The 17,916-nt window shown below is 31.1% G+C and overlaps 2 protein-coding genes across 2 annotated transcripts; one reads left to right on the top strand and one right to left on the bottom strand.

Annotated features, from left to right (window-relative positions):
- Positions 1–973: 973 nt before the first annotated feature.
- Positions 974–2,863, top strand: PmUG01_08048400 (conserved Plasmodium protein, unknown function; the record flags this gene model as incomplete). Its single annotated transcript, XM_029004659.1, has 1 exon — positions 974–2,863. One exon carries the CDS (start codon positions 974–976, stop codon positions 2,861–2,863), a length of 1,890 nt encoding a protein of 629 aa, XP_028861326.1.
- An 816-nt stretch (positions 2,864–3,679) lies between these two features.
- Positions 3,680–15,871, bottom strand: PmUG01_08048300 (conserved Plasmodium protein, unknown function; the record flags this gene model as incomplete). Its single annotated transcript, XM_029004658.1, has 3 exons — positions 3,680–10,403; positions 10,569–14,679; positions 14,920–15,871. 3 exons carry the CDS (start codon positions 15,869–15,871, stop codon positions 3,680–3,682), a joined length of 11,787 nt encoding a protein of 3,928 aa, XP_028861325.1.
- Positions 15,872–17,916: the final 2,045 nt, after the last annotated feature.

Below are 17,916 nucleotides of genomic sequence, written 5' to 3'. Positions count from 1 at the left end.
TTATGTATAGCTGAACTCAAAAATGCTGAAATGGTAAGAGAAAAAAAATCTTTGAAGTTTTAAAGTTTCAAAATTGCAAAACTGCAAAATTGTAAACATGTATAACTGATGAAAAGGACGAATAACGAAAATGCAGGGCATAAAAATGCAAGCTCTCCTTCACACCACAAAAAAAAAAAAAAAGGGAGAAAATAAAAGTCAAGTCCTTATTTCTTAGTGACCCATATAAATATAGGAAAAATAAAATAATCTTATCAAGCGTATGAAAACTATTTAAATTTACCCTTTTTTGATTTAATACGTAACTTAAAATAATTTATACCGAACGATGATGCTACTTTTTTTTTTTTTTTTTTTTTTTTATTATGATCTTGTAAGGATTACTTACGAAATCTATGGTAACACATAGCTTTAAATTTCAATATAAAATTCTGTTTGACTTCTTTTTCTCCTTTAAAATTTATGAACGTGTAGATTATTACACGTATGCGGAAAAATAAAATTTTTTTAAAATAACAATTAGTATATGTACGAACAGTGAAATTATGAAAGGGTTGTTACTGCAATGGTGCTCACAAATGTACATGTACTATACATGTATGACATACGTGGAACATATACATAATATATACACCCGTGTGAGATACATTTAGCGTATACATAATATATATGCATGATCATGTATATTTTTCCTTTTCCTGGCATGAACGAGCAAGAAAACGTAAAAGAAAAAGAATGAGTTATCGCACAACGAACGTAAATTAACTGGGTAATCTTTAATTCCCCTTCGCATATGATACAGAATAAGAGTTTTTATTCCCTGTTCAGGAATTTGGAAAATTACAAGTGAATGCTTTGAAATGTATTTTACATTACACATGTACCGATTAAACATGCTCATGTTAATCGTGTGCATATATATATATATATATATACATGTATTCATAACGCATAAACAGAAAAACCCTCTTTAATGTTTAATTTTTGCGTATTTTGTTTTTGCTGCTTCCTTTTCAATTACTTTTCATGCATTAAATTACAAAGAGCTACACAATTGGAATCCTGTTCGAAGTATAAAAAGACGGATAAATTATTCATCAATGATAGCACATTTTTATTTAACAATTACTCATCAAATAAAAATGTGAATAGAAACAACTACAAACTCTTTTATAAAAGTAAAAGTGAAAAACAAATCCATGAGTCAGGTTATTTGTATCCGTTTGACCATTTAGAGAAAAAAAAAAAAAAATTTCCTCCTGATCCTTATGTATTAAGTGATGAGGAAAGAGAAGAAAAAGCTCGTGAAATGTTTGATGACAAGATTAATGAGGACGACGATATGCTAAGTTATGATGATGAGGAGGATGCCAAGAAGTATTTCGGAAAAACTATATTCAGTAAGTTGAACGCTTTGCAGCAGTGGGAGGAAGGTCAAGCGGATGGTCAGCCGGATGATCAAACGGATTGTCAAGTGGATACTCATGAGGATGACCAATCAGATGGCTATTCTACAGATGGAAATGGTGGTATGGTCAATCATGATTACATCTCGAAGGTTGAAAAACATAATCACAACGCGGAAGTAAGTACAAAAAAAAAAATTGAAAGGCAAAAAGTAAACATTACTTTTTACATATCTGAAGAAAATAAAATAGAATGTGAAATGATGAAAGATCAAGTATACTATTTATTTCATTCTTCTATGGACAATGCATTCATCGAGTGCTTCGAGCTGCACATTGATCTGTGTATCATTCCTAGAGAAAATATAATCTCCGTTTCGTATAATTTTGAAAATATTAATTATAAAACTTCAATTTCATCACTGTCCGACTTAATCGATTTTTGTGATAAGTTAAAAAAAATATTACAAAACAAAATTGATACTTTATATTATAATGAAGAAAAAAAAGAGGACATGTATTTAAGTAAATATTTAAAGAAAGAACTAGAAATAAACAAAAAAGAAAGAAATGTAACAAATCTGTCAAAAAAGAACTTACAAATGAGTATTGAATCATCTTTGAAGCTAATAGAAAAGTGCAAACAAAAATTATACAAACAAAATTATGAACTCACCTTACACGACTTGAAGCAAGCTTATAATATGCTACCATGTAAATATTATGGCTTCTTCATATCCAATTTATGCTCCAACATATCAGTGTTATCCTACTACACAAATGATTTGCAGGGAACTTTTAATTTTGCTCTAAAGTCGATTAAGTATGAACCTAAGTATAGTGTAGCCTGGAAATGCTTAGGTGATGCATATAGAAGTTTTAGAAATTTTTGGCAAGCCAAAAATTTTTATGACATAGCAATATATTTAGGTTATAAAGATAATATTGGAGAAGATTTTGAAGAAATAGTACAGGAGTTAAATAATTTAGTACAAAGTGCTTTAAAAAATGTCGACATATTAAAAGAAAATATGAATAATGCTACAAACATTGTTATTAAAAAGAATATTGGAATTGTATTAAACAAAAACCCTGATTCAATTGGTGGCTGTTACGTATCATACATAATTGAGGGAAGTAAAGCTAGCAAAAAAAATTTTCATCATGGAGATCAAATTGTTGCGTTAAATAGTATTATAACATATGGAAAACCAATTGACCACTGCTTAAAAGCATTTCAAAAAAATGATGGCTCCTATGATATTATTTTTTTTAAGGGAAATATCATTGAATTGTACGGTTTAAAGGCATACAAATATTTAATCAAAAATGATCTTTTTTATACACTTTTCGAAAACGAAAAAATTTCATCCTTTAAGAGAAATGAAGCTGTCGTATTTGACATGAAAGGATTTGGCACATTCTCCGAATATGGAATGTCAAAAGGGGAAAATTAAAGGGGAAAACTTTGGAAATATGGAAGGGGCAACCAAGGACATAAATAAAATATTGTAGCGTGAGCTATATTTTCTACAAATGTATGACATAGAAAAAAAAAAAAAAAAAAAAAAAAAAAAAAGACGTTGCACAGCTAGCTATTTTGCAACAAACATATGATATTGTAAGAAAAAAAAAAAAAAAATTATATCAAAACAAAATAGTAAAATAGCAGATATGTTCTTGAAGAAGGAATATTTTGTATGAACAGTGCATTCTAAAATTTATACACTCCTTTTTTGCATTTCAACTTAATGGGAAGAAATTAAATTAGTGCATATTCCATATATATACATAGATGGATAGATAAGTACTATTTTGTCTTTATGTGATTCGTCATTTTTTCCATATCATTTGTCATTTTAAATATGTATCCTTTTTTTTTTTTTTTAGTTTCTACAGTTGTTTGCAATTTATTAGACGAAGATGACTTGCGCATTATTTCACCTGCATTAACACCTTGCGTGTCAATAAAAAAAAAAAAAAGAAATTCTAATTAAGTAAATATATGAATGCATAAATATGTAAGCGCATAAGTACATAAATGTGTACACAAACGAAAACATATGTTGAAACGGAAAAGACTTGCTAGGCCAGTTATACGTATTTTATTAATGTTTTATTTATTTATTTATTTATTTTATTTATTTTATTTTAAATTTTACCTTCACTCATTTCCGAAGTTCCGTTTTTAACGTGCGCAGGGAAAGCTCGATGCACGCATTTATTGGAAATATGTGACAAACTCTATATGCCCTTCTCACATTTCGCATTTCCTAGTTGTTTTTTACTTTCTTCTGCGAATATAGTATTTTATCATATGTATTTATGTAGCTCTCGTATTTCTCTATGTCCCTTTTAGTCCATTTCTTCGTAGGTTTTTTTATGTTTTTGTGTTTAACTGGACAACTGCTTTCAAATTTTTCTTTCAATTTTTGTATATTTATTGGTATTTCACAATCACTAAGGAAGGATCGAAATTTCAATTCATAGGACTTTCTGAGTGGATTAGAAAATAATTTATTTTCCTTATAAAAAAAGAAGGCTAAGAATTTTATTGCACTTAGTTTTACACTCAATCCAGGGTACAGTGGCCTATGCTTTCCCAACTCGTATAAAGCTTGACATAAAATTTCATACAAATAAGTCTTTAAATAAATCAGTGTAGTAATATCATTTTTATTTTTCATTTTTTCCATAATTATCTCAAAAATGTTTTGATCATTTAAATACTCCTTATGATTATTTATAAAATTTTGCATTTTGACCTCATTTTGAAACAAATAAAATTTATTGTCATGTTTTAGACAATATTTTTTTTCACCCTTCACGAAATTATTTTCGTCTTTTAAGCTAACCAAACAAAAGCCTTCATTTTCTACTTTCGTATTTTCCTGTATTTCATTAATTTTTTCAAATTTTGTAAGAGGATTTTCTATATTTATATATTCCTTAGGACACTTTTGAAATGTAAGCACATCTTCATAGCTATTTACTAAGTAGTAGGAGCCATTATGATGTATAGTATAATTATCAAATATATTACACTTTTGTAAAAGATTATTTTTCTTATAAGTAACTAAACAATAGTCATTAAATTTTATCTCATTTACATAATTTTCTTTTTCACAAATATTAAAACCTTTAAAATATGTAACCTTGTTATTATATTTATATCTGTTATATCTCTGATAATCTTTTATTTTTTCTTCTATATCATTTGTTATTTTACATTTCATTTTCCATATATTTGTATTATAATCCACGTAAATAATATTATTGTATTTTTCTTTAAATTCTTCCTCAACGATGTGAACCAAATCGAAAAAATGATAAACAGTTTGATCTTTTTGAAATGGGTAACTTATACTTCCCCCATTTGGTATATCTCTCATGCGAGTACTACAATTGCAGCTATTTTGTTCGTTATTATTTATGTCCTTTCCATCTGTGCACATTTTATTTCCTCGTATTATATCTTTTCCTTTTTCATTTTTGTTCTCGTCATCCTTCTGTTGAATTATAAAAATTAAGTGCGGTATCTTTTTCATCTCAATAATGTGCTTTAACTGATTTTTGTTATAGGGAATATTATACATAATACATCCATGTGACAAGACGTCGTACTGATTTAGTCTTATATGTAAAAGCTCCATAATAAGGGTATCATTCAAATTATTTCTTTCTATTTCTTTCCTGTATCTATCTATTTTATAACCAAACGATAGTAAATTTTGTAGATGAATTACCTTACATTTTGTGCTCTTTACTAACTCCTCATGCAAATTGTCAACGTTTACGTTTGAATAAATAAAAATGAATGGTAAAACAAATGAAGGATCTGGTTTCATCTGACTTAAGTAGGAAAGTGGATTTTTTGTGAACTGGTTTAATTCTTCTTCTGTTCTGAAATAAAATATGAACGAATTATACAAAATTAAGAAATTTGTATCTATATCTACAATGTTATCAACATTAACAGGAGAATAAAAATAAAAATTTGAAAGTTTAGCATAATTATTATTTTTTAAAAATTCAGCCCATATTTTGTCTATCCTTCTTATATTTAACTGATGAAATAAATTTTTTCTGTATTGTAATAGATGCTTCAAGTTGTTTTCTATATATGCCTTCACATTCTTGATATGTATTCTTCCCACATCAACATTCCAAACATTCGTATTATTTTTTAAGTAGTTAACCACACGCTGGTTTTTCCTCGACACCCTTCTAACTTCTTCGAGATATTTATTTTTCTCTCCTTTGCTTCGAAGTTGAGATTCTCTTTTTATTTTTAACTCCTCTGATGTTTTTTCATTTAATATCTTTTTTTCTTTCGTCTCTTCCTTCCATTTTTGTTCTTTTCCTTTTTTGTCAAAAGTTAGTTTCTTTTCTGACTTAAAATGTTCTGACTTTGCCCATAATTTTTTAGACCCATATTTGAGATATATGACATGTTCAGGTATACGAAAAGAATATTTTAAAACTTTCCCAAAAGAATTCAACACATTTTGCTCTAAAAATTCATACTTACTATTAAGTATTGCCTTTTCATTCTTCTTTAAAAACATCTTTTCCATATGTTTAATATATATAGTGTCTTTATCATAACTAAAACGACTGTCCAAATTATCAGAGGTCTGGCTCGCATGGTCGGAAGTATCATCAGTAGAGATAAATTCTTCCTCCTCTTTCACTTGGTCGTCGCTGCCTCTCTCTTCATCGTTTTGATGAACCCTAGTTTGCTGAGAATTATTTTTTTCGTTAAAATTATGTCCATCATCTTTTGGGTTATCTCCTTTCTGTTCATTATTTACATACGCTAATGTGCCAGGCTTCTCTATCTTAATGCTATCGTTTTCGCTCCAATTTTTCTGTTTTAGGGACTTTTCCTTCGCCTTATTTTTATCTCCTTCATTTTGGGTGGATATGATAGCAGCCTGCTTTTTTTGTTTCAAAAATGACTTCAAATGGGATAAAATTTTCTCATCCGTTGTTATATTAAAAATATTCTTGCCTGTGCAGGTAAATTTGATTAAGCAATTTTGTAGTTGTTCATGCAGAATAAATCGAGTTGTTAATATTTTAACAACGTTCAAAATAACATTAAATGGCTTAATTAAACAAAATAAGATGTTATATATTCTCTCCTCCTCTTCAATAGTACATTGCTCAGATGTGTTTATACTAGTCATATTATCTTCTAAAAAGGAAACATCTTCGTTGTTGAGGTAAATTTCATTTTGAAATTTAAGAAAGGAAATGGTATTTATGGCAATATTTCTTAAGGATATTTTTGCTTTTGCTTTTGTTTTTGCTATCGTTTTTGCTATCGTTCTTTCTATCGTTTTAGCATTTGTTTTTTCTTCTTCTTTTTCCTTTTCTTCTTTCTTTTCCTTTTCCTTTTCCTTACTATGGTTAGTGCACAGTTTGTACACATAAACGTATTTCACTATGTACATACAGATGTACTTAAAATTTGCTGAAAATTCATCGGTTACGTCTACACATTTTAAAAAAAATTTACATGCAATACTGTCTATTTCTTCATTAAATTTATAACCCTTGTCAGTAAGAAGTAAAATTCTTAAAGGTGGAACTTCGGATGGGCACATGTAAAACTTCCTATTCTGAGCGAATAGAAAGGCATGATAGATATTGGATAAGAAATGAACTTTTTCATCATATATTAATTTTATGTTATATTTACATTTATACAGCCAATTATGCTTTTTTAAAATATACGGACAATAGACATTAGCATAAGCATTATTTAACTTGTCAACTAGGTTATCATCATCTAGCACGCTATTATAATTGAGATAAAAGTGAATATACGGATTTATTAATTTTCTTATTTCATTCGAGTAATAATAAACGTTATGCCCCTTATCGATATGTATGGCATGAATACTGTAATTTTCCTCCTTCAACTTTTCCATTTCTCTTTTATAATTTTTATTGTATATATAGAGAGAGTTATACTTGGAGCAAATATTTGGAAAACCCTTTTTTTGTTCAACCTGGTGTAGAATGTTATCTTTGAATCTTTTTGTCGCTTCATCCCTTTCTGTATTCATGTTAAACGTAATGATGCTATCAATTTTTATATTCATTTTTTTTAAATATGTATATATCTTACTATTTATTGGCATACCACTAATAATAAAATTCCCCTTTGAAATAGAAGTAGCACTCTCATCTCTCTTTGAAGAAAAGGTACTACCATCCTTATTGTTTGCATCCTTTGAGTAATTGTTTTGATAAGAATGAGATAAACCCAAGTCGTAGTTTTCTCTTTCTATATGTTTCCTATCCTTCTCAGAAGCATATTTTTCATTCTCGCATTCGAACAATTCAACAATGAATAAAATTAACTTATTTATGGTTTCATTTAAGTCTCTGATATCATGACAACTGAAAATTTCATCGATTATACTCTTTATATTTCCATCCTTATCATCATTTCTTTTAATTAATAATAGATTGTAAAAAGATTTTATTTTTATTGCATGTCTAAATAATTTTTTTTCAATTTTGTTTTTACCAAAATGATTATCATCGTCATTATCACCATCATTATCATCGTTCTTATCATCGTCATTATCACCATCCTTATCATGGTCCTTATCATGGTCCTTATCATCGTTCTTATCATCATCGTCATCATCTGGTTTTACTGCTCTTTGTTCGAAACTGCCAAACAGATATACCTTCTTCTTCTTCTTCTTCTCAAGTAAAGTAGCAATCTCCATTTGCAATTCATTCAAGCTTTTTGTTATTTCTCTCATTATGTACACATTAAAATAGTAAATTTTGTTTATCCTCATGCATATATACCTTACAATAAACAACGAAGAGATTGCCTTCCCTTCGATTAGACGATTAACCTCAAACAGGTACGTGTCCACAATTTCTTCCCTCTCATTTGTACTAGTACCTGGCTCAAATAAGTGTTTAAAGTAATATTCCAAATCTATGTGTATTACATTCTCATACGACTGTAAAAAGTAAATGATTTCCTTTTTCAAGTCATCGTTTGGAAAATAAATAACGACACAGAAATTTATAGACTCTTTTATTTTATGACTAGAATAAAATTTGGGGTGCTTTAAAAATTCAACCATTTTTTCATAACTCTCTAACATATATACTTTATTCTTATAAATAGCTGTAAATATTTTATTTCCTTTTATGAACTTCCTTTCATTTATAAAAGAGACCGGACAGTACTTATAAAAACTGTTCCAGTGTCTATAATATACCGTTTGAATTTCCTCATCCTTTAGATTATCCTTTTTTCTGACCATGTCAGGACGTTCATAATGGTTAAGTGACCCATTAACTTGACCATAGTTCATCCCATGGCATTTCTCATCATTCGTGGTGTAGTCCTCTCTATTCAAAATTAACTTAGACGAACATGAAGTAGATTTTGTTTTTAGGTGCACTATTAATTCGTTGTACCCTTTTATTATATTTTTTTTTTTTTTTTTTTTTTTTTTTTTTTCCATCCTTTCCTTATATTTATAAGGGAAAAAGTTATTCTTCAAATAATAGGAATAATTATTTTTAATCATGTTAATATAAAATATTTTCTGAACAGAATGATTATTAATTACATCTATATGTATTGTTTTTATGTGAAAGTGTTTATCAAGTATTTGTAATAGCTCTTTCTCCATTCGTTCTGTTTCCATTAAGCCATTTTTCGTCTCTTCTCCTTCATTCCATGTCGGATCATCGTTTGGTTTAACCACTTTGATAGACTCGTTTACCATTTCTCTTTCCCCGTATACCTGCACATAGTTCATGCTTTTCATCCTTTCCAGCGTTTCCATCTCATCACTCACATTATACACATTAACAGAACTGTTAGCACATTGTGTTTCCTTTCTTTCGCCATATGTACTCCTTAATAACAGATTAAAATGAGACAGAAGAACGTTAACTTCCTCTTCTAATTTCATATTATTATGGTAACTACTCAAGTCTTCGTAATAATTCTTATAGTAATTTTCGGGGTTCACGCACTTGTAAATATAATTTATTTCCTTGTTCATCAGATCGAAGTATTTTTCACTTATGTTGTCGACATTCACAATGCTGCAAATGGTGGATTCCTCTGCATTGTCCTTCCTTGCGTTTCCACCCTTGTTACGTTTATTCAGTTTTGCATTGAGAAACTTGCTCTTCTGTTTATTTCGTTCTTCATCCTTGTCGTAATCGTCTTCGTCTTTGTCGTCATCATCTTCGTCTTCGTCCTTGTCATCATCATCTTCGTCTTCGTCCTTGTCGTCATCATCTTCGTCTTCCTCATCGTCATCATCTTCTTCTTCCTCGTCGTCATCATCTTCTTCGTCTTCCTCGTCTTCTTTATCTTCTTTGTCTTCTTCGTCTTCTTTATCTTCCTCTACCTCTTCTTCCTGCTGAAAGTAATTTCTTTCCATGCTGTCCACGCTTAAATATTCTTCATCGAAATACTCATCCCATTCATCTTTTGCGCCATCACTTACCATCTCTTCATCATTTTCCTCTTTTTTTTCTGCGCATATTTTTGCGATTATCTTTTCCCTTTCTTTGATTGAACTTTCTCTTGTTTCCTCATCATTGTATTCATCTCCATCTTGGTTGTTTACGCCTTTACCCTCGTTATCTTCTTGTCCACCCTCGTTATCTTCTTGTCCATCCTCATTATCTTCTTGTCCATCCTCATTATCTTCTTGTCCATCCTCATTATCTTCTTGTCCATCCTCATTATCTTCACCTTCTTTTGTTCCTTCCTCTTTATCGTTTTCATCTTCATCTTCCCCCTCTTCTACACCTGCTTCTCCTATTTCTCGAGTTCCTGTACTTACCCCCTTTTGTAGCTGAATGTTTAATTCCACATCCTTACCATTGATGTTTACCATTTTCATTGGTAGCAAGTTCTTCTTTTTAAAGAAGCCTAGCAAGTTTTCGTAGGTTCTATTTATTCGAGCTTCCTTCTCTTGGTCGGAACTAAAGAGCACAGTTGGAAAGAAAAGAAATAGCAAGGTAAGATTATGATGAGAAAAAAAAAAAAAAAAAAAATTAACAGTAACGAGTGCAGTTACAACTACGGAGATAGTAACAGTAACAGCAACTGCCGTATCTTTGGGTACATGGCTCCGCTTCTCCTCTTACCGGGAATTTGCATGCCTTTTTAGAACTACGCAAAAGGTGGGAAAGGAATGCCTAAATGGATTTGCCAAAATAAAGTTTTTGTCCTCTAGTAAAAAATCGACAGTATTTATTTCATTATCTTCAAGTATATTTTTTGAAAAATTCATGTTGAGAAAATTCTTATAATTAATAAAATTTAAAGAAGATAATTTTTTCAATTTTGACAAGAAATATTTTAAATAGGGTAAAAAATTATAATTTATATATAAAAGATATCCATTATTTTTAGAAATAATTGTATTCATATATTCCAGTGTTAAGTCCATCATTTTTTGGAAATCAACCATTTTCCCATTTTTCAAATCATTATTTATTAGCCTACCTAATGGAGATAAGAATTCTTGTTGTACTTCAATATTTCTTCGTAACACAACAGATGGTTCAATAAATTCAATTTTTAATGATTTTACTAAGCTATGAATACACTCATGAGAATTTGATACTACTATAAAATTCTCTCTTTTACTTCGTTTATTTATTTTTATGAAGCTCCTTATTTTATGTACATCATCTACGAATAAAAACTTTAATTTCTTTCTTTCTCTTTCTTTTTTGTCTTCCATTTCTGTATATTTTATCCTTTCTTCGTATAACATTTTCTGTTTGTCCTCTTCTCCGCTTGCCATGTCTTCTGCTTCCACCAGGGAATCTGAGGTCTCTCCAACGCCGACCTGTTCGTACAGCTTGTCTACTGCTACTACTTGCCTGTGTGGTTTCTCCTCCTGCCTAACCTGTTCATAAGGCATGCCTACTGCTATTACTCTTTCATGGGGTATGTCTTTTCTTTCATTCTCGTTATGTGAAATCTCTACTGCCTCTTTTCCACTATAGGAAGTTTCTACTGTCTCCTTTACTCCATATATTATATCCTTCATTTCGTTGTGACTGTATAACTTACCTTTCAGCTCGTCATTGTCATGGGCCCTACGCTCCATATCATTTCTCTCTAGCATTTCATGTTGTAGACCCATTCGGTCATTCAATTTTTCTTTCTCTTCTTTTGGTTTTCCCACTTCTTTTGATTCTCCCACTTCTTTTGATTCTTTCACATCTTTTGATTCTCTCACTTCTTTTGATTCTCTCACTTCTTTTGATTCTCTCACGTCTTTTGATTCTCTCACATCTTTTGATTCTTTCACATCTTTTGATTCTCTCACATCTTTTGATTCTCTCACGTCTTTTGATTCTCTCACATCTTTTGATTCTTTCACATCTTTTGATTCTCTCACATCTTTTGATTCTCTCACTTCTTTTGATTCTCTCACATCTTTTGATTCTCTCACTTCTTTTGATTCTCTCACATCTTTTGATTCTTTCACATCTTTTGGTTCTCTCATTTCTTTTGATTCTTTCACTTCTTCCATATCTTTCACCTCATTCTGATTACCGATTTTATTGCCCCCTGTCTGATCGCCCAGTGTTTGTCCTTTTTTCCCCTCCTCACTTAGTAACACACTATGTTCTCTTCCTTCATGCAATAACGTAGTCTTCCTATTACTCCCAATTTCAGTTCCACTGCCAACTACACTTCCGATTCCAATTCCAATTTCAATTCCACTTTCATTTTCATTTTCCCTTACTAAATATTTATCCTCTTTCCTTTCGCTATATTTAGAAGTGGGTTCTTCTTTTTTCTCCCTTAACCTTTGCTTCTCTTCAATATCGGGAAGCTCAACATTTTCTTTTTCTTCCCCCTCATCAAATAAAATATTCTTTACTACCCTCTCGTTAAGAAGCAAATCCTGTACTTCCTTCGTATTATATGGTACCTCCCCCTCAGTATTCTGTTCCTGTAACAAACTCGTCCTTTCATCCATACCTTTCGGTGTTGAAATAGTTTTATCATATTTCTTTTCTAAAGTACCTATCTCACTCTTAACAATCACGTCATTCAATATTTTAGTCATTTCGTTAAAAGTTTCTCTGGTCCTATCTGAAGAAAAAGATTCATCTGTACACTTTTTTATTTCTAAGTTTTCAATTAATTCATTTTTTGTGTTCAAGTTGGCCAAATCTACTTCGTAGTGTTTACTTCTTAACCCCTTATTTAATGTGTTTCCTTGTGAGTATTCCTCCCCAGATATGTATTCATCATCATAACCATCCCCATCATCATAACCATCCCCATCATCATAACCATCCCCATCATCATAATCATCCCCATCATCGTCTCCTTCCTTTTTCCCCTCTTCCTTCTCATCATCTTTTAAAATATTTTCCCTATTCATTTTTTTCAAGAAGTTATTTAAGTTTTCTTTGTACAATTCATACTTATCCGAAATGTGTTTTTTAACACTAAGCATTAATTTTTTCTGCTCATTCAGTTCTTTATCTTCTTCCGCTCCTTGAGCTATTCCAAAACCTTGTGCACTTTCGCCATGTTCACTCAGTATTAATTTGTCTGCCCCATCCCCCACTGATTCACTTGATTTTTTTCTTGACTCATCATGTATCAATTCTTCTTCATATTTTCGCCTCGTTTCTTTATCTAATTTGTTACTAAAAGATATATCTTTTATTTTAAAAGAATCATCATTTGTACTTCCTTCACCTATTCCGGTTTTCCTCTCTTTAAGTGCATTATTATTATTATTATCGTCACTTAATCTATTCTGACCATCCATAATTATTTTGTTGTCATCAATCAGCTCCCCTGCAATGCTCTCTTCATTTCCTTCTGCCCTTTTAGAACTTCTCTTTTCCTTTAGTTTTAACTCTTCTAACTTTCTTTTTTCCTTTTCTAAGTAGTCTCTTGTTTTGAACATGTCATTCTTATTCTTCCCTTCGTCATCTTTCTCCACTTCGACCAGAGAGATACTCCTTCGTTCATTTTCTTGTAGAACTCCACTCGTTTTCACCTGACCATCTATGCTCATTTTATTATTATTCCTTTCTTTTCCTTCCATTTCCGCTTCAGCTACATTTTCTAAAAGTATTACTGTGTCCTTCAAGTTGTCTTTTAGGGCATCTATGTATTCCTCATCAGAACCATATGGACTGTGTTCTTTTACAATACTAGCACTTCCCCCTTTTTTCCCACTAGCGGTTCCTGCTTTATAAGCCTCATCACCAGCGGAAGCAGATGCCGCTATCAAAATTGAGGTTTCCGTTTTAGCTCCTTTTTTCATCTTTTCAAATTCTTCCTTGAATTCCTTTAATGATTTATCCTGATCATTCGGAGGTGTTTCCTTCTCCTTTTGACTCAATACTGCATCATTTGAGTCATTAGAAGACAACGCATCTTTTTTTTCTTTCTTTTTTTTCCTTCCCTCTACTTCTATCTCTTTTTCCATTTCTTCGTTCATTCCTTCTTTTAGTTTCTCCCCTGCGTCAACTACAGTGATTGTGCCTTCAAATGCTTCCCTATTCTTTACACTTTCTTCTTCAGGTTTGATTTTATCACTATGTTTGCTCTTTTTATCGTCACTTAAAACTTTATTAACACTATAAGTAGCATCTTCTCTACTATACTCATCGTTCTTTTTGTCTCTTTTCTGCTGCTCCTTCTCCTTCCTCTCCTTCTCCTTCCGCTCCTTCTCTGCTATCATTTTCCCCTCTCTCACTTGCATAAAACTTTCATTGAAATCCTCGCCCGAGTCTACCTCCAAAAAGGGTTTCTTCCCTGATGCAAATAAGTCATCATACTGTTCCTTTACTATGTCTTTGTTCATATCTTCTTTCAACTTATCATCCCCTTGATCGTTCACAATTATTTTACACTCTTTTGTAAATTCGGAAAAATTGATGCCATCAATAAGTAACGAACTATCTATTAGAGATTTTCTTTTTTCATTTTGTTCATCAACTTTGCTTGACACATCTCTATCTGCTCTTTCGGCCCCTTTTAACTTAGATTCTTCATACACTACAGATGCATCTGTTTTTCTTCTTTTGGGATCAAAATATTTTTTCGATTTATTTTCCTTAAAAATGTTCACTGAAGAGCTGATCGTATTCCTTTTAAAGACAGAGCTACAAGGACTTTCCCCTGATACATTTATTTTTTTTTTTCCTTCGTCTTTCTTACTTGTCATCTCGATTATTCCTCCCTTTCTGCTTCCTGTTCCTTCACCTGCAAGGCAAGAAACGACAAGTGAATGCGAAGCGGTGTAAAAAGTGGTGTACCAAATGATATACTAAATGGCATAGTAAGTTGTATACTACGTGGTATACTAAGTGGTATACTAAGTGGCATAGTAAGTGGTATAGTAAGTTGTATACTACGTGGTATACTAATTGGCATACTAAATGGTATACTAAGTAACACACTACGTGGTATACTACAATCCGAACTGCATAACGCATCACTCACCGTGGTCCGATCTCCCCCCTGACGTAGGGCGCCCCAAGAAGGACTTTCTGCCCCCTGTGCGCTGGTCGGAAGCAAATTCAATTTGTTCTTCATCGTAGTCTGTATATTCCAAAGGAGCAATTTCATTTACGTCCATAAGTACAATGTTCCGCTGCAGGTAGGAGGTGTTTTCTTTATTATGTAACAGATTTTCAAAAATATTCTGATCTGTAGTATCATCATCATCAATATCATATAAGAAAGAAGACTGCATCTTATAACTCTCACTAAACTTTTTGGTAAACTGCTTTTTCAGCTGTTCCATTTCTACTGATAACCTCCTTATAGACTTAATAGTTTTTATTAAATTATTATTAGTTCCTTCTTTTTTGCTTGTATCAGAACTATCACATATTGTAGTCCCATCATTGTATAAAGATAATTTTTTTTTTTCGTCTTTTCTTTTAAAATGAATCATAATAATTGGTTTCCTTTTAACAATTTCCCCATTTTTTTTTTTAATTTCTATAAATGTAATTCTATAAAATAGTGATTTTAAAAAATGAGCATAATCATGTGCATTTATTGTTGGTGTCCATATATCTGACAATTCAAAAAATGCATTAAAAAAAGAGGAAAAATTTAAATATTTTTTCCCCTTAGAATCATTATTCCATTCATCATTTACAATCTTTACTACTTCTTTTATTTCAAATTGAGGTATTAACACTTTACATATTCTTAACATTATTTTAAAATATTCAATTTTGCTAAATTTATCATCTAATTTCTTATTTAATATATTCATCCATATATTTCTAACACAGTCGATAAACACCTTATCACTTTTTATCTTTTCCCTTTCTCTCTTTAGATCCTCATTTTCAAACTTTAAGTCCCCCTGATCCAAGTATTTCTTCAAGTTTTCCACATCCTGTTCTGGGGGAAACAGCTTTCCGAAGTCCTCCTCCATGGCTTACCCCGCAATTTAACTTTTGAAGTGAGAACACGGGTAGCGGTTATCACTTCCCTGTTCCCTATTACGTGTTATATGTTATACGTTTGCTGTTAACGCAAGTCGGTGGAGGGGGAACAAATATAAGAATAGACTCGTGTATTTGCTTGGTTTGTACGCCCCCTCTCCCTCAAGACGAAACAAAAAAAAAAAAAAAAAAAAAAATCAAAGAATGAAAGAATGAAAGCAAACAAAATAATTCCTAGACAAACTACATAATAATCTATTACTATATGTTACTATGATGCAGAATGACAAAATGGCGTATATCAAATATTTTTTTTTTTTTGAGCAGGGGTTGGATGGTGTGTGAGTGTATTTAACATATAGCAAGATACGGAGAATAAAATAAAGTAAAATAAACGAAAATGAAATAGAGTGAGCTAAACTGAACTAAATATAACTAAACTAAATATAACTGAACGAAGTTAAGAGATAGTCCTAAACTTACGCATATACACATACGTCCCCACTCGTGCAAACGCGTTTTGCCGCTAAACCGAAGCGCTGCCATAAATCAAACTCACATATTTATATGTGCACTTTTATAATTGAGGTTAAAAAAGAAGAAAGAGAAAGAAGACGTTCTTTTTAATTTGCAAAAATGATAAATATTCTTTTTTATTATCGTTTCTTCTTCTTTCTCCCTCTTTCTACTTTTTTCTATCTCTTTCTACCTCTTTCTACTTTTTTCTATCTCTTTCTACCTCTTTCTACTTCTTTCTATCTCTTTCTAACTCTTTCAACTTTTGATTTTTTTTTTTTTTTTTTTTACTTTTTATGCTTTATATGCCATTGCTGAATGCCAAGCAGAACATTTGACCCTTTTTTAGACAAGCAGATAAAGGACCTATAAATTTATTTTCGCTCTACATAAATTTAACGTACACTTTTTCCTTACGAGCATATGAGAAATGCTTTTTTTATTTTTCAATGTTTAAAAGGCTTATATAACTCAAAATATACATAAAAAAAGTATGCGTTATACACGTACGTACGGAAGTATTCGTGTATGTATGTACGCACATGCGTATATGTGCATGTATGTATATATATAACATCCTACCTTTTTATCTCTTTTTGTGTTTCCGACTGAGCCCAAACATGAACACGAACACAAACACGAACACGAACACGAACAAAAACAAAAACAAAAACAAAAACTCATAATTGCCCATTTTCATTATAGTTATCGCAATTTAAAAGTATATTTCCTTATCACAATTCTATAAAAGCGTTCCCTAAATTATATCCCTCATAATAGGTAATATTCTCCCGCCTTCTACATTTTTGAAATAATTTTCTGCATGCAAAAACTTAAAAACCTAACAAGATAATACACACTATTTACACTAAAGTGCGTATGAGAGTAAAGCCTACTTTGGAGAATCGCGACTGTATTTTTAAGACGATTTCAAGGAAAAGAGGAAGAGGAAAGGGAAACGTACGACCTGGATAACAAGTAGCACATTTTGCCTGTACATGTGCATACATATACTTTAGACATATATTGGCACAAGGGCTTGTTCCAAACTTTTTTTTTTTCCATTTTGTGTTTATCAGACCTCTAATTTGTACACCTCAAAATAAGGTCATACTTCATACGTAATTATACCATTTATTAAGTTCATGTACGCAGTACTCGCGTTCACATACATGCGCAAATGTATATGCTCAAATATATACATATATGTATATATAATTATTTCTCCTCCCCCCCTTTAGCAGAAGCGCTTATTATACCAAGACAAGCAGAGCGGCGCTATCTCTGTTTTATTTTTATGCACTGCCCCCACTATCAGGTCAGCTAAACTTTGTATGATTTTTTATGTAGTTTTTTACTTTTTCACACAGGGGTATACAACTTAACACGTATATAATATAATGATGTATAAAAATTAAGCAAAAAAAAAAAAAAAAAAAAAACAAATGCCAAAAGTAAGCTTTTCCTCCTACTCCTTTCCAAAGGGAGGAATATACATATTTATGTATATATCCATTTG

This window comes from Plasmodium malariae, assembly GCF_900090045.1.
Source record: "Plasmodium malariae genome assembly, chromosome: 8".
NCBI classification, from domain to species: Eukaryota; Apicomplexa; class Aconoidasida; order Haemosporida; family Plasmodiidae; genus Plasmodium; species Plasmodium malariae.
This window is presented reverse-complemented; position numbering and strand designations above follow the sequence as displayed.